General features: G+C 44.2%; 2 protein-coding genes across 2 annotated transcripts in view; both read left to right on the top strand.

The window, feature by feature from the left end:
* Window positions 1–6,094, top strand: part of LOC137909506 (neuron navigator 1-like) — a 67,614-nt gene extending 61,520 nt beyond the window's left edge. Inside the window, exons 17-33 of the mRNA XM_068753974.1 lie at window positions 22–105; window positions 1,111–1,219; window positions 1,324–1,445; window positions 1,579–1,587; window positions 2,375–2,559; window positions 2,660–2,822; window positions 2,896–3,094; window positions 3,194–3,282; window positions 3,382–3,480; window positions 3,591–3,762; window positions 4,042–4,307; window positions 4,416–4,567; window positions 4,662–4,733; window positions 4,827–5,032; window positions 5,116–5,234; window positions 5,335–5,523; window positions 5,999–6,094. Coding sequence (XP_068610075.1) covers window positions 22–105; window positions 1,111–1,219; window positions 1,324–1,445; window positions 1,579–1,587; window positions 2,375–2,559; window positions 2,660–2,822; window positions 2,896–3,094; window positions 3,194–3,282; window positions 3,382–3,480; window positions 3,591–3,762; window positions 4,042–4,307; window positions 4,416–4,567; window positions 4,662–4,733; window positions 4,827–5,032; window positions 5,116–5,234; window positions 5,335–5,523; window positions 5,999–6,094 — 2,331 coding nt within the window. The remainder of the gene's footprint in view (window positions 1–21; window positions 106–1,110; window positions 1,220–1,323; window positions 1,446–1,578; window positions 1,588–2,374; window positions 2,560–2,659; window positions 2,823–2,895; window positions 3,095–3,193; window positions 3,283–3,381; window positions 3,481–3,590; window positions 3,763–4,041; window positions 4,308–4,415; window positions 4,568–4,661; window positions 4,734–4,826; window positions 5,033–5,115; window positions 5,235–5,334; window positions 5,524–5,998) is intronic.
* Window positions 6,095–8,673: 2,579 nt separating this feature from the next.
* mybpha (myosin binding protein Ha) lies at window positions 8,674–17,240 on the top strand. The gene is made up of 12 exons (XM_068752874.1): window positions 8,674–8,860; window positions 9,786–9,923; window positions 10,199–10,264; window positions 10,450–10,584; window positions 10,981–11,148; window positions 12,603–12,691; window positions 12,814–13,009; window positions 13,355–13,494; window positions 13,643–13,802; window positions 14,354–14,490; window positions 16,391–16,577; window positions 17,200–17,240. The coding sequence occupies exons 1-12, from the start codon at window positions 8,674–8,676 to the stop codon at window positions 17,238–17,240; spliced, it is 1,644 nt and encodes a 547-aa protein (XP_068608975.1).
* Window positions 17,241–20,999: the final 3,759 nt, after the last annotated feature.

Here is a 20,999-nt window from a genome sequence, read left to right as displayed (position 1 = left end):
TTCTCTTTGTTTTCCATACAGGCCAACCTAGTGGCCGCCTTTGAGCAAAGTTTGGCAATGATGACAACTCGGCTACAAAGTCTGTCAGTAACCCAGGAGCAGAAGGTAACAGCGCAACAAGCACAAACGCACACGGAGCTGAATACAGCCACATTCCATCATTGAGCCTGACTTAAGAGCACGCAACCTTGTGCTAACACGGAGCGAGGCGACTTTGAACACAGCCTGCGGCGAGGAACGAACGCCAGACATCGCATTCCTGCATTCTTCAGCCTTTGTATATGCTTTAGTGGGAAGGGATTCATCAGCGCTCGAGGCCGTATCCAGTATGTGTGTGTGTGCGTGTGTGTATCAGTGTCAGGAGTCTCAAGGCTTCATGCCTTGCTGCACCCACCAAAAGGCCTTTCCAGGCTGCTGCAGGGAAGGATTCTTTGTTGTTCTAACCTTGAAGAGAAATGCTAGGCAGCTTTATATCTACAAAAGTGTCATCAATGTTATTGCACAATAAGCAGCACTGAGAGGCTCGATTTTTCAATTTGTCCTTTGAAACTTTTAATATTTTGAGAATGATCAAGCCCAGCCTGTGTATCGGCTCATTCTGACTGCTCGGTTTGTAGTGTTTGACTAAAACACTAGATCGTACAAAAGCCCGCTCTATTAGAAATAGAAAAATATAAATATGTGAATTAAATTAAGGAACACTGCTGTTTTTCGTGAACACTTTGAGAGCTGAAAAAGTCAAAAAAAATAAATGGGATTTTCTTAAATACATCATTTTAGGTGCAATTTGTCTTGAAAAATGACATTAATAAGAGCAAGAGTGGTCGGGAAAATGAATGGATATATATGTAATTTTAAATAAGTAAAGATACAAAGAAGAAAATAAATGAGACAATATCTAACTTTGTGAAGGGGCGATAACGGTTAAGGAATAATCAGTCTGTCATCTTCTTCCCGTTGTTTCCGTCAATTCCTGTCAGAGGAATCCTCAACCTCATTCAAATGGTGTCATGTATGTAAAGATTCTGGGGAAAATGTCCACAAAGCTCTGAGTTTGGCAAACAGATCCGCCCAAATCCAAATCACTTACATCCATTTTTGTTCGTCAAGGACTCGGAGCTCAATGATCTGAGGGAGACCATCGATGTGCTGAGAAGCAGGAATGAAGAAGCCCAGGCTGTCATTCAGGGAGCCCTCAACAACCCGGATAACATGAAAGGTCCGGAGATCAGCTCATCTTTCTGTTATTCTTCAGTCTCTTCTCTGCACATCTTGCGCAGAACTCTGCACTTTTGTCTCCATCTCCTTTTTCCCGTTCCCCAGACATTCGAATTCGTCGACAGAACTCATGCGAGAGCATCTCCAGTCTCAACAGCCTGACCAGCATATCGAGCATGGGCAGCTTGAAGGACCAAGACGCCAAGAAGAAGAAGAAGACGAGCTGGGTAAGAGGAACGCGCCTGTTTGACTTTGCTCAGTTCAGCCTCTGCAGCGATAATGACATGGTAACGTGAACTCGATGGCAGCGAGTGTGACTCGTCTCTCCGTCCTCTGTGTGCTGTTCATTCCTGGTTTTAGGTGTTTGAGGTGAGTGGAGTCATTGTGCCCCTTTAAAGCCTCTGTGATATTCTACCATACAGCATGGCGGTCCACCCAGAACCGCTCCAATAAGCCCCTACCCGTCTCTGCTCATTGACATTCGAGACTGTTGATTGGCTACCTGCTCTGTGACTATTACATTTGGATGGATTGAATGTAAATCTGCCAGTGTCAATCAGCAGACATTATATTCCAGAAAGTTTATTAGAGGCTGGTTTTTTTTATTATGTTTCTCCTCCATTTTATACCATGCATGTTATGTATATTGTTTATAAGTAAGTTGTTCTATTACCTTATTATTATTATTATTATTAATTTGTGTGTCTAGCTTTGGAATTAAGTTGCTGATGCTACAGCTGGGTAGTAAATCTGCTAAAAGATGCACCAACTATAACTTTGAATGATTTGTTTAATCGAATTGTTTGTCCCTTTGGGAAAAGTGCTTTGTCACTTTCTATCCTATGTCTGTCTTTTTAAATATGAAGATACAGTCAAACGTCTGTTAGCTTAGCCTTAGCCTATCAATGGAAATACCTGGTTTTTGCTCAGTTTAAAGGTAGTAAAATTTCACACGCAATTTTGCCGTTTAACAGTCAGATCGGAGGCGAGTATAAATCTTCTCATCTCGCTCATGTTCAAGAGCTGAAAAAGTGTTTTCCTAGATGTCAAACAATTCCTTCCTCGTTTCCCACAATGAAATTATCCATCCTCACACCTTGTTCTGTTTTACAGCTAATAAATACTGCAACAAATCATGTCTCCTTTCGCCCTGTAGCTGCGGAGCTCCTTCAACAAGGCTTTCAGCATAAAGAAAGGCTCCAAAACGTACTCAGACATTGAGGAAATTGCCACCCCCGACTCCTCAGCACCCAACTCCCCCAAAATGCTCCACGAGGGTGCAGAAGGAGGAGAAAGCCAGTCCTCGACCCTCGCGACCTCAGCCTCTGCCACCTCCTCCGCGTGAGTATTTGAAGCCCTCGACCCTTAGCTCATGAATAAGACAGTCATCCCACTTTTGTGAATCTGTGGCCCTTGATGCTGAATTGTGTCCCCCATCCAGGATCTTGGAAACGACAGAAGAGGGGGACAACGAGGAATCGGCGGTGTCAGAGCTACGCTCGGAGCTCTGGCTAAAAGAGAGAGAACTGACAGACATCCGATTAGAAGCCTTGAGCTCAGCGCATCACCTGGAGCACCTCCGAGAAGCCATGAACAACATGCAGGTTCGTTTTCTCTCTCTCGTGCGTTGTCCAGTAAGGTATAAGTACCACTGATATTGCATTTGTGTGTTGGCAGTCAACAGTGGAAAACCTGAAGGTGGAGAACGACCATTTGAAAACAGGAAGTCAGATAAATCCTCCCGTCTCTGGCCCCACCTCCTCCACGTCGCAGCCTTCAGGCCTTGGCTCCATGCTGGGGCCCTCGCTGAGGCAGCCGATGGGCATGTCCCTCACCAAGTCCTTCAGTCTCAGTCTGAATGACAGCAAACATCCAGGTCAGAGAAAATGTGTTTCTCTCTCTCTCTTATTTTCACCACCACATTATTTATAAAAGTGCTTTCTCCTTACTCCTGTTATTTCCCTCACTCTTCCAGACATGTCTACACTTGACACCTTAAGCGCGCCGTCCCAGCTGGATGAGGTGTGTGTGCGAGCGCTGGTGCGCGTTGGAGGCCAAGCAGAGGTAAACAACGGGACGGCGACACCAATGATATCCGATGACAGCAGCTGTTTTGGCGTACAGCTGTGACATTGTGCATTATTTCCCTCACTGCCTCTGTAGGACAGGAAGCAGCAGCAAGAATATTACCTGGGCTCAGTGACGGTCAATGCCAGGACTGACTGGGCCTGCCTCGACTCTCTTGTAGAGAAGACCTTCAAGGTAAAGCAAATCCTGCCGTCCTCCACTGTCCATTGCGGTCCTAAAAATAAATAGTGTGCCTGCCATTTGATGCATTAATCCTAATCTATATTCTACTTTGTGTGCGCCAGGATTACCTTGCTCAAGTGGACCCCACTGCCAGCCTGGGTTTATCCAGTGATTCCCTGCTCCTGTACCAGCTGCCCCAGGGAGGCCAGCGACTAATAGGGGGGGACAAGCCTAAAGCCCCGCCTCATCGTTTTCTGAGCAGTGGCGCAGCCCAAATATGTGTCACTTTGAAAGGTCAGCGAGCGTCCTCAGCTGATTATAGAAGCCACATTAGTGTAAACATCCGTTTTATTTTGAGGAAGCTTTGTCAGAGTTCATTATGGGACTGTAAAATACAAATTGTCTCTTTCCTCATTTTACGGTTGGATAAAACGGAAACCTATAAACATAGATGACAAAAGGGAGAGAATGATTTACAGTACATTTGAATAGTTTTTCCCACATGTTCTATTGACAATCAGTCATCGTCATCACCTCCTCTCTCTCTCCTTCCTGTGTCCGCCTCTTGTCTAGGTCTTCGGGAAAAAAGCGTTGACTCGCTGGTTTTCGAGACGATGATCCCGAAGCCGATGTCACTGCACTACATTGGCTTGCTGCTGAAGCACAGACGGCTGGTTTTGTCTGGACCCAGCGGGACAGGAAAGACTTACCTGGCTCAGCATCTGGCCCATTACCTCCTCGAGCGCAGCCGGACCGACTCGTCCGACGACAACCACGACGCTGCCGCTCCGGGTCACAGCGCTGCCGTCACCTTCAATATGCATCGCCAGTCACAGAAGGTAGCCCCGCCCACCACCCACCACCTCGTGGTTTTTACCCACCAACTTATTATTATATGAATATCTATACACACAGACTAATTTACATTCCCCTTTTTACGCTCTCAGGAGCTGCAGCTGTATCTGTCCGATCTCGCCAACCAGATTGACAGAGAAAGTGGAAGAGAACTGCCTTTGGTTATTATTATAGACGACATTACCGACCCGGCGGCCATCACCGAACTTGTTAACGGAGCGCTCACCTGCAAGTATCACAAATGGTGAGTCAAGTCAAGCCAATGCTGGACTTCAACCGAGAGCTTTGCTGTAAATTTTGCTGAGTAAAATCGGCTTTTTCTCGCGTTTACCTTTCAGTCCTTACATAATTGGAACAACCAACCAGCCGATGAAGATGACATCGAATAACGGACTGCACCTCAGCTTCAGGTCAGCACCTCCCCTTGATTTGACACATAATTAAACTCGACGTTTCTGAGTGCACTGAGTAAAACAAAATGTATTTTTTTTATATCACCTTAGGATGGTGACATTCTCCAACAACGTGGAGCCAGCTAACGGGTTCCTGCTGAGGTACTTGCATCGCAAAGCTGTGGAAGCGTACCAGGAACGGGAGCAGGACTCGGCACGCCACCAGGGTCTCCTTCGTGTGCTAGATTGGGTGCCCCAGCTGTGGTACCACCTCCACACATTCCTGGAAAAGCACAGTACTTCAGACTTCCTCATAGGTGAGAGATAGTAAATGCGGGGTCAGCGAACACAGGGACGATAAGTAGTAAATCAGTCAACGGTGATGCTTTGCCTCCCTCAGGTCCCTGCTTCTTCCTGTCATGTCCGGTATCAGTAGCAGAGTTCAGGCAGTGGTTTATTGACTTGTGGAACCATTCCATCATTCCGTACCTGCAGGAGGGCTCCAAGGACGGCATCAAGGTGTGTTCACTTCCACCAACATCAACTGTGACAGCAAAGACGTTTGTGTCTTTGCCTCTTCGTGACAAAAATATGTTTCTCTTTGCATTTGTTCTCTCAGGTGCATGGTCAGAAGGCGGTGTGGGAGGACCCAGTGGAGTGGGTGAGAGGGACTCTCCCTTGGCCCGACGCACAGCAGGACCAGTCCAGGCTCTTTCACCTTCCTCCCCCCACCATAGGTCCACTCAATGAAGAGAAGAAACCGCCCAAAGAAAGCTCTCCTCCCAGCACATTGGAGTCAGACCCACTGGTGAGCATGGAGGAAGACAGCGACGGGATGTATGGGTGTCAAGCTGTAATCAAGATTTACAAAATAAAATACAAAAGAGTTTTGTTCAAATCTATGAAATTTCACTGATGTGTTCGTTGTCGTGGCCGACATTTCAATGACAAAATTAAAGCGTTCTTCTTCTTATGTTTTCAAATAAATCTAAAACCCAAATAAGTAGCGGTATTTATAAAACAAGAGTAAAGTCTCATTCAAACCCAAACAAAAAAAAATTAGCAAAAAAGCAAATACATCGACAATAAACAAGCTAATTTCAGTTTATCAATTAAAATGTATATTTGTATCGTTTGTTTCTGTTTGATGTCTTTTTTTGGACACTGTAGTCAATGCCAAGATCTTCCTTTGGTGTCTGGGAATTAATTAAGCAGCATTCTAACGCTTTCTCATCTGCAGTTAAACTCATTTATGCCTTCCTGTTTCTCCTCCTGCTATCCAGATGGCCATGCTGCTAAAGCTGCAGGAATCTGCCAACTACATCGAGTCTCCAGAACGGGAAGGCTGCCTGGATCCCACCCTGCAGGCTTCACTCTGAGAATAGCAGGATCTGTCAGTCAAGCTGTCCGACTGCGAACTCTTTATTACGGCTGACGCAGCAGGTGCAGACCCAATGCAAATGAAAAGACCCGATAATTAACGTTACTGTGTGCTCAGTGAGCAGATACAAAAATGAAACGATCTGCAGCGATAGAGCGATTATGGACAAAAGGTTTGCTCGGCCCTGCCATCGGGATATTGGAAAGACAGCCTGCTTTCATAGGAAGCTGTGGCAATCATGTCAGGAAAAGACTTGTCCCTTCTCTATCTTCAATTTGCTCCAAATGGGTTGCTGTGCGTGCATGATAGCCCGAATAATATGATGCAAAATATTAACCTATAATCCTAAAGATCAAGACCCATTCTTTTTTCTTTTTTTTGCTGCAACCATAACTATTGGTGCTTAAGCCTTCTGGTTTTCGTTGAGGGGTGCACGCTTCAGTTCACAAAGACGCTAAGCTCAGAAGTAGCTCTCATTTCTCCAAAAGTAGGATCGTAACTCGACAACAGCAAAAATATGCACTTTATTTTCTACTTGGGGGCAACTGAATCTTATGCAGCTCTGTGTTCGTCACCGTTTTGGTCAAAAAATGCAGCTCATTATTTATTCCTCTAGATGGCAGCATCTACCTTTTCCTCACTCAATTTGCTCCTGGTGAGCATGAATAATTTATGAGGTGCTCAGCACATAATAGAACACACACACACAGTCTATATCACAACTGTGAGAATAGACTTGAATGTGTTTCTGTCTGTTCAACCACATCAATCATGGATTGAAGTTGTTGTGAAGCTCTGAGAGGAACTTGCATGAGTGAATAACGAACTGGGCGACAAACTAAAGAAACCCTGTCATTGGTGGATTCCGTTGCTGCTGGTTTGCTCCAGTTATATACTGATATATATAACCTGCATTGTAATCACAGAAAAAAAAGGTGCCAATATGACCCACTGTTTCTGGCTGGCTACACTTACACATGTTCTGTAATTAGCTATCAGTTTTCAAACACAAACTCCTCTTGTGCTAGACGAGGATACAACTTTGAAACCTTGATTTTATAGCGTTTTATACTGAGTCATCGTCACAATGCTGACTGTGTGCAGCAACTTCCACCCATGCATACCTAACATGCCATTGTCAAATAACAGGAGATTCACATTCATCATCCTGTAAGGGGAAAGTGGAGGACTTCAGTAAAACTGCCATCAAGAGATACAAATCTGTACAAAGGTTTCCTTGCTAATTATATTTGCCCTTAATATTTTTGATAGTATTTTTTTCTTCCCCCCAAAACAACTGTAGGAATCAATTTTCCTTTCACATTGTTTTAAGAGTCATTGTGTGAGAGAGCGCTAGGCATAAAAACCTTTAAAATCATTTCTACTGTTACGTTCCCTTCATTCGTTTGCACATAATGTATTGTACTGCATCAACAGAGAGTATTTATTGCTCGCAGCTCGACTCCTCTTGCAGTTAAGGAATGGAGCCTAAAGTGGAACTGTATGTATATTTTCCAACCTCTCAACAATGTGCCCCTCGACCCTGAAGTACCTCAAACGGCTATATTCTATCCAGATGTTGCTCTGCTATTCCACAGCGAGGTGCTGAAAAGTAGAGACTTGATGCCTAAGTCTGTTTGTGCCTGAAGCTGCTTTTGAGCTGCTCGAAACCGACCACTCGGAGGCCTCGATTTTGGAGGGAACACCATTTTTCTTCCTCTCACCCTACTCTGATGCCACTTTTAATGTTGACGCAAAGATTCAGGTGGGGAACGGGAGAACGGGCCATCGGTTTGGACCTGTGACTCATAATCATTGGCGACAAGCTATTAGTTCAGTCAGTTAACTCTGCAATAGATGAGAATGTGTACGACGGAACAGGCTGCTTGTATAGCACAACTTAAAGTGTGAAAAGGTCGGCATCCCCATTGAGTTGACGAAGAGTTCGGAGCAGTGCAAGAACAAATGTTGGCCCGGATGCACGTATCCTTGCAGCATTTCCCAAACTTTTCTTTCATTGGACCTACCACGCTTACCCTTATCACGGGATGGGTTTTTTAATGACTCGATATCTTCCTATTTTCACATTGTTTTAAGAATCAGACATTTGGGTTTTCATATGGAAATATTTGTAAAGGTTTCTTTCTCTTTTGTACATGATGTCATTCTTGTAAACACTGTAAATAATCTGTGCATCTGCGACAACAATCACTCCTCTGTGGATTGATCTAAGGGAAGGCGTGGCCCCCTGTATGCAGAAAATGGGCATCCTCTGTGGTTTTATTGTCTTCCTCCAGTAGGCAAGAGCACTTAGCTTCAAAGGGGGGAGGGTAATAATGGCCGTGTGGCATGTCTCTGTAACCACATCAAATCCCATATGTCTAACATTGAGTAATGGACACAATAAAGTCATGCCATTCTTTACATCACTGCTTGTCTCAGCTGTTTCTCTTGGTTATGATCATGGGAGGGGTGGAGCCAGAGAATGGGTGGGGTTAACTTTATGTCCGCCGACCCTCTATAAATCACCTAAAGTCTTTCGTGTCCTTGACGGACGACCAGTTGTGGGTCAGTACGATGCCTGGAAAACCCGCTCCCATCAAGAAGCCCCCAGCTAAGAAGGCTGCCGTGAAGGCGCCCGAGCCCACCCTGGAGCTTCAACCCGCTCCCGCTGAGGCGGCACCTGCTGCTGCCGAGGGAGTCCCAGCCTCCGCCCCCGCCCCTCCAGCAGAGGGGACCGCCGGTGCAGAAGGAAGCGCTCCAGGTACAGGTTCTGAAGGAATCCCTCCAAAATCAAGTCTATGTTAGGATCGTTCCAGGTGTAGAGTGTAACTGACAAGTGTAATAATATAATTAGACAACACAGATCCACATTACCAGCTCAAATTATTTTTATTTATATGGCGCCGGATCATAATAGAAATGTATCTCACTTTACAGGTGTAGCAGGGAAAGATAGAAACCAACTCTCTTAAATCCTCGATTACCTTTGTGAAGTTAACTTCTAATGTTTCTAATTTAGCTTTGGATGTAGATATGGCCTATCATTTGATCATAATGGTGTTTTTTATATATATATATAATTTTTTATATTTATATTTATGTTGCTAAGCTTACATGAATAGAAACACCTGTCAGTATAACAGAATATAGTTAAATCGCACGGCAAACTGTACCTTTCTAAATAATATTAAATTCAGAACATTAAACTTGTTGTTTATGACTGCCTAATGACAGATTGCAGGTGTCTTCTCGGTTTTCGTTTTCTTTTGTCCCATTTAAGAAGAAACATTGCATCACCAATGCCAAGTTAACACCAGCCATTATTCCTTGAAAGATGATCTAGCTTCACTACTAAGGTTTTATCTTACGCTGCCGCATTTGAGAAACCAATCTCATGGTTTCTCAGTGGGATTTATGAGGCTCATCATTACCTGGCAGGGAACCGAGATGTCACTGTCCTCCTCAGATGATTTCTCATTGTTCTGGCAGGCACAGTTTGCCAATGCCTGATTAAATGCTCTTTAACGCCGTGTTAAAGTCAGAATGATGTTGTTGTGATTACAGAAACCGTTAACCTCTCTGCTCCATCCTGCTGCTTGCTTCTTGGGAGTCTCACTGCACGATCAGTGATCTCAACACTGACTGATTTCTAGAATTACTCATGTCATTGTGTTTGTAACTGGTAGCCTGGCTTTCCCAATGGCATTTAATGCTAGCTGCTGCTCCTGCTGCAGATGCTCCTGCTGCAGATGCTCCTTCTGGAGATGCCCCTGCTGCAGATGCCCCTGTTGCAGATGCTCTTTCTGGAGATGCTCCAACAGACGGTACAGAGAAAAAAAACGGCCATTCAACAAAATTGCTACCCAGCTGCAAAATAGCCTGGATACAATGATGACAATAAACACTCTACAGCTTTATAGCTTTCCTCCAGCTCTGAGGACCAATGGGAAAAATGTTTTGATCCTCCTGATACAATGTTGCTCTGGCAGATTTCCATGTCATGATATGGAAACCACTCATCATCATGCGGTTTTATTGTTCTAATTGCTGTTTGTTTGATTCTAGAAAATTAATTAACCTGTTGCATGTTTGGTGATAGCCGCACCAGCAGAAGTTGCCGTAGTTGAAGAACCACCAAAGGCCCCCATGCCCCCACCTCATGCAGGTACTGGCATCATTTCCACCCACCTGTCAGAAAAAAAAAAAGAAATTGTCAAATTCGATCAACTAATCTCTGCAGCTAATTATTTTTCAAAGCATATATGATCTATTCCGTTTAATGTGGAATTTTCATCTAAGCGTCATCCACTTCAGCCCTAATTTAAATTGCCCCGTTTGAACCTCCGTCAGTCCCCACCAGCGCCCCTCTGGATGTGTCTGTGGAAGACGTGAATGGCTCCAGCCTCACCGTTAGGTGGAAGGCCCCGGAAACGATCGGAGACTCTGGCCTGGATGGATACACAGTGGAGTACTGCAAAGATGGAAGTGAGTCACGGTGTGTGTGTGTGTGTGTGTGTGTGTGTGTGTGTGTGTGTGTGTGAGGCTGCACCTGTCCTCAGATTGTCAGACGGCGGATGGACTCTTAGCTGGGTCCAGGTTTATTTCACCGGCTGTCACCGCAGACACCACTTTTAGACTTGCTAATTGGCTCAAATGGCAGCGTGCCTTCTGACATGATCATGACAACCAAGAGTTCTCGTTACGTGGCCCAGTTGTTTTAAACACAATAAACCACTTAACATGTCCCATTATGGGATGTTTTGCATTTTAAAAGAGAATGTGTACTAGACAAAACGTACAGAGAAAAGGGTTCTACCATGATATGATGTGATACTTTAGAATCAAATTGCACTAAAAACAACAAGCCTTGTTTCTCTGCAGCATCAGACTGGGTAGCAGCTCAAGAGGCGCTGACCCCAGACAACCATTACTGCATCACCAACCTGACGGCCGGAGTTCTGCTACTCGTTCGCGTGGCGGCGGTAAACCCCGGTGGCCGCAGTGAACCCGGTACACTCGCCGAGCCTGTACCGATCCGTGATGTTCTTGGTAGGTAGAGGATTTTAGGCTTGTAGTGCAAAAAAAAAAAAAAAAAGAAAACCAATAAGAAGCTTTATTTTATCATTATCAATTGTACAACACAATTACGAGGTTAGTCTGGAGAACTGGTCCTGAGCAGGTCGCCACTATGGGCCAACATTATTTCATTCTTAAGATACATATATTTGCGATGGCGGGAAAAAACAGAATACCTGGAGAAAACCCTCCCAGACACCGAGAGAATATGCAAACGCTACACGGAACGGCCATGCTGGGAATACTGGGGTTTGAACCCACAGTTCTAACCGTTATGCTGCTAAAAGGTACCCCCTCATCCTTGCCGTGAGATCATTAAAGGGCATCATGAAGTTCTCTGAATTGAATTTAGAATTATTGTGCCTTCAGCCGTTGCTGTGCAGTTTAGACCTGAATTGCGCTGGTGTGCCCGGGCCCCAGTTATCCACTTTCAGAGGAACAGCTTACTGGCTCTGATGGTATTTCCTGATTGGAATTCAAACCGCTGACAACAAACAGGAAACTTTAGTGGAGAAATGCAGTTACGCAACCAGAGCTGCTGGTGAGCTGAATAAATGGAAGCATGGGGCTAACTGATGGCTTGCTGACACTGTCCTGGCCAGACACCAATCCGCATGTACAAGGGTCTGACAAAGACACTTTATCCAGAGACAAAGGCTGATTATAGATTGTTTGCAGGGGGGGCTGCTGGCTGCTGAATGCTGTAATGCAAGCAACCCTTCTGGGCATTGTTGGGAAGTGTGCTGATTATTACGGATTAGCGTGTGAGCCAAATCTGGAGGCAGACATCAGACTCATGCAGAGGGATTGTTCCAGCAGTCGGATCCCAGCCTGCGCAAAGGTTCAGTGGTGATGAATGTTAGAACAATGAGAACGATGCAATATGAACTCATTAGCTTATATCATTCACCGCTGGAGCTGCGTCCACTTGGTGTGGGCGTCTACAGGGGCCCGCCTCTTGTACGTTTTGCACCAAGTGTTTCTGAATGTGACAAGAGCTGCTGGATGCTCTACTTGCCTCACACAAGAGCTGTCTATGCTTAGATTGCCTCTGCAGCTTGTAGCCTTCTGCAAGACTACTAGGACTGGTGTTATTTCACACATTGTGTCATGATAATGTTGTTAGAAATACTGACATCAATCTGTTTGTCTCTGATTTGTTCAAAAACTGAATGTAGTTTAAAATCAATGGAGTCTCATTTTATTTAATCTCTCAAAAAACTGGAGTCGCAACTACTAATGACTTTTAATTTTTATTTTTTTCCCCAAGTAATAATGTTTAAATTGTTTATATATAAATACATATAAACACAAGTCATTACTAGTTGTGACTAGTTTGTTAGAAATTAAATCAAATTAGACCTCATTGTTAAAGGATGAGGCAGACAAAAACAAAGAAATGCCTGAATGTGCTCCATGTTTTTCAGACCGTCCCAGGATTCGCATGCCCCGCGTCCTCAGATCTCTTTGTGTCATGCAGGTTGAAGAGCAGATCAACCTGGTCGTCCCCTTTCTTGTGCGTCAGCACACACACACACACACACACATGATATTTACAGACATTGTGCATTGCTTTGTCTTTTATCCGTTCTCATCTCTCTCTCTCTCTCTCTCTTTTTGTTTTTTTAAACTCCTAAGGGAAAGCCCAAACCTGAGGTGTCCTGGCTGAAGGATGGACAGCCTTTGGATACAAAGAGGGTCAGCATCAGGAACAGTGACAAAGACAGCATCCTGTTTATCCGTGCTGGTCAAAGAGAGGACTCCGGCGTTTATGAGATGACTGTTAAAGTCGACAGCTTTGAAGACAGAGCTACTCTAACCCTTCAGCTTGTGGGTGAGTCATGCAATATTTACATACAAACAAACATGGCTCAACAAGTGCAACGCGTGCAACTTCGACTGTAAATGACGCATTCATTTCAGGCTTGCATGCTCAGCTTAGATTCCTGACTTTACTCTGACAGGAATGTAAAGTAAAAGCCAACATATAGCACGTCTCTAACAACAACGCCCTTTGACCTTAGAGTGTGTTACCGTGCCGTCAGCTGCTGCCGTTAAAATGTGTGGCGACATATATATGCGGTTGACTGTGGATGTAATTCCTTTGGAGCAAACAGCTTTCATCCTCAATGGAACATGCCGCTTGTGATTTTTATGCATGCTCTGGGTGTGTCCCCAGAGCGGCCGAGCCCCCCATCCAGTGCGAAGCTGGTGGATGTCTGGGGTTTCAACGCTGCTCTTGAATGGACCCCGCCCAGAGATAATGGCAACGCAGAGATCACCGGATACACCGTGCAGAAGGCCGACAGGAAAACCGGGGTATGGAAGCGGCTCACGTGCAAGTCCAAGTCATATCAGACTGCTTCAAGCTGCAGGCGTTAATTAAATACAGTCAACCTGTGGTTCACATTGATTTCTCTATTGCAAAAGTGTTTTGGAGGAGGATCAAGCATGTGTGGTGTTGCAGGAATGGTTCACGGTGCTGGAGAACTACCACAGGTTAACTGCCACCATCACAGACCTCATCATGGGCAACTCGTACCGCTTCAGAGTGTTTGCCCAGAACTGTGTGGGCATGAGTGTGTCCAGCGCTGTCACCAAGGACGTAGCGACCATCCAGAAGACAGGTAATTATAAATATTCACTCGTTTGAAGATAGAACCTCTCGTTTCATCCTGAGGGACAAGCTGATGTTAGAGAATCCTCCAGCTGTAGGAGCTAATGCAGGAACACACTTAGCTGGCCAGAGATAAAGATGATTCCTTTTATGAATGAAAGAAATGTTGGGAAGTTGGAGTAGATTTTGATTTTAAAGATTAGCTTTGTTTTTTTTCTTTTTTAAACTCAACTTCATTTAGAGCACACTGAAATGTGCCAAATATGAAAGGAGGGACAGAAAAAGCCTCCACCGAGTCATAGCAAGAATTCCCAGCAGACAAAAAATGTGATGGGAAAGATCTTCCCAGCTGAATTGTGACCAACGCTTCATGACATTGGTTTTCCATTACGATAATTTGTCACCTCAATGCTCACCGTCTCGGGCGTGTCGCTTTCAGACTGAGGCCTCTCTCTGATTAACACCATCAAGGATGATCGGCGGCTGCAGCTGCTGCTGTACAGCAAACACTTTCCTGCCGTTTCACTATTTATTGTCCCTTAACTTCCTTCTTGTGTTCAGGTATCATCTACAAGCCCCCTGAGTACCTGGAGCGCAGCTTCAGCGAGGCCCCCAGGTTCACCACCCCCCTCTGTGATCGCGCTGCCACCGTGGGGTACACCACCAAGCTGCTGTGTTCTGTTCGTGGATATCCCAGGGTCAGAAAGACTTATAAATACCTCATTGGTGTTGTCTTGATAACTGATACCGAATACCAGCTGCTTGTGCTTTAGCCAGTTGTTTGAAGCAAAAGTTCAATGGGAAAACATCTGGATTAGGAGATTTTTCATCCTGTAGAAAGGTTTGATTTTATTTTTCTAGTTTAAGCATTTATTACAGTACTGTGAAGTCTTGTTTTGTTCTCACTGTAGAGCCTCCATAAACCATTTAAGCTTGTAGTATGCAGCCTCAGATTAGGTATTAATGTCACTGCTATAAACATTCACTCTATAACTGGGACAGGGGCGTCTCGTGCATCTTCGTGACATTTCAGTGCGTCTCTGCTCTGGTTAAACATATCTTTACAGTTGCCTGCCTGACGTTGAAGGATTGCGTTCCAGTCCACGGTGGAAACGCATTTGATTATGTGTCTTACCCGTCCCTCCTTGGCTTTGCTCACCAAGGACGGCCATCGCAGGAGAGTCTTCACATGCCAGTATGGCTGAGACAAATAAAACAGGAAGTGGATTTAAAGTGATTCCTGACTAAAAACACAAAAACGTACCTCTACTACGTAAATACATGTACAAAAATATATCATTATTTCTTATAGGCTATAAAATCCATTTTGTTTAGGGGTCGCCAATGTTGTTTACGTTGCAAGGCGTTCTGGGTGTGACGTAATTTGGTTGTAGCGCCGAGCTCTCTGCCATTGTTTAGTATAGCAGCAGTTTTTTAGCAGCGATCAGCTCCTCCGTTCAGCCTTTACAGTCTGAACCACTGCGTCAGCAACGACGTGAGAACAGCGAGGAAGAAGCCAGAGATTAAACTGGAGATTTAAATCGACGGGAGACCTCTATATTTGGTCGTTTTGTTCACTGTGGCGTCTGCGTCGCCATGCCGACAGAGAGAGAGAGAGAGAGACCCACTATAATATTTCACACGTGGGCACGAAGCATGTCGTAGCTTTTGTAAATTTAGAGTCGTTCAGTGGCTTCCAGAACCGTCTGAGAGGTGTTGAGTGTGTCCAGCAGAAAGGCCTGTAACAAGGATCCAGCTATCTGTTAAAGAGCTGTTGTTCGGGGCGCTGACTCCATCCCATCAGACAGCTGTGAGGGAGAGAGGGGAGATACGCAGGGGAAGACAGAGACAACGATAAACGCTTGCCTGTTGTTCCATCATGGCTAGGTGGGGGTGTTGCTGTCCTGCAGAAGGTACTATTTTAGCCACTTGTCTCGACTACGACAGTGTTATCAGTGCGACTGACATCCACACACACACACACAGGCGTGCACAGACCAAACAAAGGAATATGATGGGATATGAGAGAGAGAGAGAAAGTAAGTTAAAATGATTACAGTGGGAGAGGAGCGTTGGATATTTTTATGTCTGTATATAATGTCTTTCAGTTGTAAAAGAGCATGGCTTTGTTTTCATGTCGATGCAGGATGTACGCTAAGTCAAATGGATTTTACTGTATAGCTGTACATATAGCCCCAAATCACAAAAAGAGCAGGCATGTGCTTTATTTTACGATGAACCCCCCTCCATGAGCACTTGGTGACAGTATCAGCAAAACAATATGAAAAAAAAAACTGCAGAAACCTTGAAGGCTTGACTCTTCAGAGAGAGAGAGAGAGAGAGAGAGAGAGAGAGAGCAATAATAACAGCTATGAAAATGCACATTTTGTCTGCTGTGTTCTACAAAGTGCCGTTCCAGTTGTTTCATTTATCTAACGCTCTTATGCACAGAAGGTGCTCGTATCTCCAAGTTGTAAGTGTGAGCAAATGTTAAACATTAGCACTTTCATTGATATCCTTTCAAACTGATAGCCTTCCTTTGAGGTTCTCTGTAGTAGATGGACGAAGCAGTTCATCAGTGCCTCTCCTTCTCCTCAGCCTAAGATTGAGTGGCTGAAGAATCAGATGATCATCGGTGACGACCCCCAGTTTCGCCAGATCTCAAACCAGGGTATTTGCTCCCTGGAGATCCGAAAGCCTGGCTGCTTTGACGGCGGTCTGTTCACGTGCAGGGCCAAGAACGCAGAGGGAGAAGCCACCGTCACCTGCAAGCTGAAAGTCAAACGTATGTATCTACAAACAATGGGAACCGCAGAACTTCAATCTGTTGGAACTGTTTCTTGGCCTTTGCTATAATAATTCACTGTCAAGAATTAAAACCCGTGGAATCTATAATCAGTATCACCTGAATTTTAATTTTAGGAAGGCTTTCTTGCTGAGCGTTGCATAATACTGAAAACACCTTCATGCATGTTAAACCAAACACTCATGGTCATCTTAGTTTAGCATAAAGATTGGGTACAGAGGGAAACAGATGGCCCGGCCTGCCAGTTATCTATTCCCCCTGGCTCTGTAAGCAATAACTTATTTAATCTTTTACAAAGATAAGTATGCCTATGTTATTGTAACCGGATGGGATGTAATTAGGCAGGCAGGTGTGGGAGGGAGCACCTGTGGCCCATTTGCCACTGATTGGGGGGGGGCGTATATAGGTGCTTCCCTTCCCCCGTTCCCTGGTTCCTGTCTTTGTGTTTTCCCCGTCAAAGGCAGGTTGGCTGTAGACTGTCACTGCCTTGTCTCTCCTTTTCTTTTGTGTGTTTATCGTGTTTTTAACGGAAAGCTGTTATGTATACCCTCACAGGTTAAAACAAACATAAATATATTATTATATATTTCTCTCCCATTAGAAATTGTTGTTCCAGAGTCTGACAAGCACAAGGGCAAATAAGAGCAGAATGTTCAGAGGTAAGTTAAAGAGGCAGACCGCTCATCTTATGGTTTCTGTTGCCCGTGAGAGCGCATTCCTTTGTTATAAATCCCATTAATAAAGTGTATATTTATATGTGTTGTCTTCCATACTAAATCGCTGTGTGAAAATGATTGATCCCTGCACCTAATCAGCCATGAATTATCACGCCATCAATTTAAACTAAGAGCAACTCATTTGTCCTTCCCTCTTCCTCTCTTCTTCCCTTCTCATAAGTGTTAAACCACCTCTGCGCCCTTCACTCTAACCCCCCCACTGCATCGCATACATTACAAGCCCTCCTTTTGGATGTGATAATGCAGAAAATATTAATGTCCGTTCAATTAAAATACCAAATTCTGTGTGTTTCAGAGCTAATAAAGCTATTCATAGGCTTTCTATTAGGCAGCTGCATTCGGTTTCTGGTACAGGCTCTACAATTTAAGCTTTCACATGTTCTGGTGGTGTAGACTTTCAACAAATGTCCTGGGAGATGGCCTCTAAGACTGGATCAGGACTGGAGGGATACTTGGCATCGGCTGTAATGAAACATAATGTCCCACAGGTGCTCAGTTGGATTTAGGACTGGGGAATGAGGGCAAGTCAATGGTATCAATGCCTTCATCATCCAGGAACTGCCACATTGACCTACAGAGCAGGAAGAGTCCAGTGGAGTGCCACGTAGATACATACTCACCAGTAGACTCTGCTTAGGCAATTTTGTAGGGCCGGGGCAGTAATCCTCCTCTTCCTCCCCACACGAAGGAGCAGTTGTCACTTTCATTTGCAGGACAGCGAGCGATTAATTCACAATCACTTGTGCTTCCTAAATGGATTAATAGCCCTGACGTTTACCTGACCGTAATGCCCTGTTGATGAAGTGTTCTCTTAAATTTTTTGAGCTGTTTTTTTTTTATCTATATTTGCTGCTCTGAGTGTGTATGCAATACTGTGTATATAGTTTGGTATTAATATACTCCTGCTGAGTATGGTTGATTTACAATACATGGAGTCATCGACTTACGACCACAATTGGTTCTGAGGGTTTTGTCGTAAGCCGTCTCGGTAGTAAGTTGGCCCAAGTTAAATTACTGTACATATATTATGCTGCGACAGTATTTGGAAAATGAGGAGTAGAAAGAGGCAATTTCCTCGGTAGACATCGTGGGTGAGACCGCAGAAATTGTCTTTCTGGTATGTTGTAAAGACGAGGGATGTCAAATTATTGCTTTAATTGCTATTAATTAATTACAATCCTATTTAAGATTGCGTTATGTTTTTTAATCGCGTTAATCTAAATTTTGATCTTTGTGCCTGAGTTGTTTAGGGGTGGAATAGTCAGAGACACACTGAAGTGGACATTGATTGGGTGCTCTTCACCAAACTAAACACCCCGCGTATGAGCAAATCTGTGACCGACACGCTGACAAATGTACTCGCCAAGTGGCTAGCAATGACCTGCAGGCCGATAAACATGGTGGAAGACGAGGGGTTAACAGAGGTGTTGCAAACTGTTTCCAGTGACCCGTCATACAGGCCACTGTGCAGGAAGACAGTGATGACCAAAATCAGCAGGATGCACGGCGGCGAAAACAAATCCAGCAATCCAATGTAAATGATGGGACTGCACATTTCTTATTTCCAGGAATAGCTGAAGAGTCCTCTGTTGCCTATGTGACGTGAGCACCAGAGACGTTTTTGTCATGCTAAGCATCAAGTGCTCCCTGTCAGGCTTGTGGTTTTTTGGGCCATTGGGATGTGGTCCCGTAAGGCATGGCCATACATGGGAGGGCTCTCGGAGGGGGGGAAATGAGGGATTAGACAGGAAACAACTTTAGGTGTGAGGGGTGGTGGTGGTAGAAGTCATGTCATGGTGGCACTCCCCAGCTTCTAAAAATATCTCTTGATGATCTAACACAAAGTCTAACTCTTCACGTTACCATGAGTGGACAGGCTGAGGAGTGCTGTGAGAAGAAGAGAGAATCGGCTAAGAGGGCAGAAAGCCAGCTTGATAATCCGCGATGGAAAAATACACCGCCAGCATATCCGCACAGGTTCTCCAAGATGATTCCCAGCTGAAGGGATTATCAGCATGCCCTCACGATGACTAACTCTAACCCTCTTCTTGAGTCTTGATTCTGTTTCCCACAGTGTCCTGAAAAGGTCAGCAGATGTCAGGTCTTGTGTTTCGAGGTGATCTTGTGATGGTGTTGGTTTGTGCCTTTTTTATATATAGTATATAAATCCCTCTAACTGTTCCTCTCTTATTTTGTCCAGACTCTTTGACGAGGTGTAAGAACATGTGGGTGGCTGTGCAGCAGTGTGTTCATAATTACAAATAGACAGGACAACATACCAACATCTCCATCCTCGACTCTCCTGCCTCCTCCGCCCGGTGTGCAAAGACTGCTTGCCGAATGTTTAATGGTATTTTTAGATTTACGTTTGCCTGTCTATGTCCATGTGTTATAGTGTGTATATATATATATATATACTTGTATGTGCTGACTAATAAAGCAGAAGGATTGACCATGCTTTTACAATGACTGTATAGATGTACAATGGAATAATCTATATGTTGGATATCTACTTAAAATTTGAGAGACCGCATAATTCATGATTAGCTGGTGTGTTTTGAAGGCAGGGGCCAATAAAATGTTTAAAACCACATTTACGCCTACGGCCACATGAGAGATTCCACTTCCGCTATATTACATGTTTTTGGACTGTGGGAGGAAGCTGGAAAACCTGGAGGGAACCCACATGGACACAGAGAGAACCTGCAAAGACGTTCCACGGATCAAAATCCAGGACAGGCTTGATTTCCGCTACAGCATGTGATGTTTTTAAAACATTTAGCGCTACATTCCTTTAGCGTGAGCAATGTTTTAGGTCACACAAAAATCAGTGCTTACAAAAGCCTGTTCTGGATAAAGGACATTGAACAAAACTCTAAATCCTTAAAATTATAAGGAAAAAGTATGAATATACAGAGAGAGATGAATCCATAGTAAATAATATTTTTCCTCCCCCTAACTGTCTTAATTAACACAACCTATCAAAATGAAAGAAAATTAAAATGAATTCAACTACAAATAATACCATCAAAAATGAAAATGAATACATAGAAAGCAGCAAACGTGTGGTTTATTATACGCGTCGTATCATACAGAGGTGTGATGTGAGATATTTTCTGTGCTACACTGACATCTCGTGGTGTGAAGGGAGGATGAAAAAAGCAATGGCTAAATAAATACAGAAATGAATTAATAGACGTATAATATAATATTTATATAATTTTATATAATTATTAATATATCCTCTGAGCAAAATAGTATTTTTTTATCCTTGTGTAATTTGGTTTTGTTGCATACCCACTGACAGAACAGAAATGTGTCTGAATCTGCAAGTGGGAAAATAAAGCAAGCGATGCGGCCTTGAACCCATGACCATTGGGTTGCAAGGTGTGTTTAACGGATGAGCCACAATGGCTGGTCAGATTTTGATGCTATTTGTTTGTCTGTCCATCTGTCTGTTTGTTTGGCTTACTGACTTACTGACGTTGAAGTTTCTCCTCATTCTTTCTGCGACATGGCCTTTATTGTTTCTGAGGACTGTTACACGCTCAGATTCCGTGCCCTCCATCTAACCAACTGCCCCAAACGACAATATGAAGTTAAGCGCCTGCCCTCTGGCTTGAGCTGAGGCGCTGTGGATAATCTTGTCAACAGATCAGATGTG

The sequence above is a fragment of the Brachionichthys hirsutus genome, chromosome 2, assembly GCF_040956055.1.
Source record: "Brachionichthys hirsutus isolate HB-005 chromosome 2, CSIRO-AGI_Bhir_v1, whole genome shotgun sequence".
NCBI lineage: Eukaryota > Metazoa > Chordata > Actinopteri > Lophiiformes > Brachionichthyidae > Brachionichthys > Brachionichthys hirsutus.
The sequence above is the reverse complement of the archived record's forward strand: the minus strand, read 5'-3'. Positions and strand labels throughout refer to the sequence as shown.

Coding starts and splice junctions, on each gene's coding strand:
- mybpha (XM_068752874.1), top strand. CDS start 8,674: ATGCCTGGAAAACCCGCTCCCATCAAGAAGCCCCCAGCTAAGAAGGCT. Junction 8,861..9,785: donor TGCAGAAGGAAGCGCTCCAG/GTACAGGTTCTG, acceptor TGTAACTGGTAG/CCTGGCTTTCCCAATGGCAT. Junction 10,585..10,980: donor GGAGTACTGCAAAGATGGAA/GTGAGTCACGGT, acceptor GTTTCTCTGCAG/CATCAGACTGGGTAGCAGCT.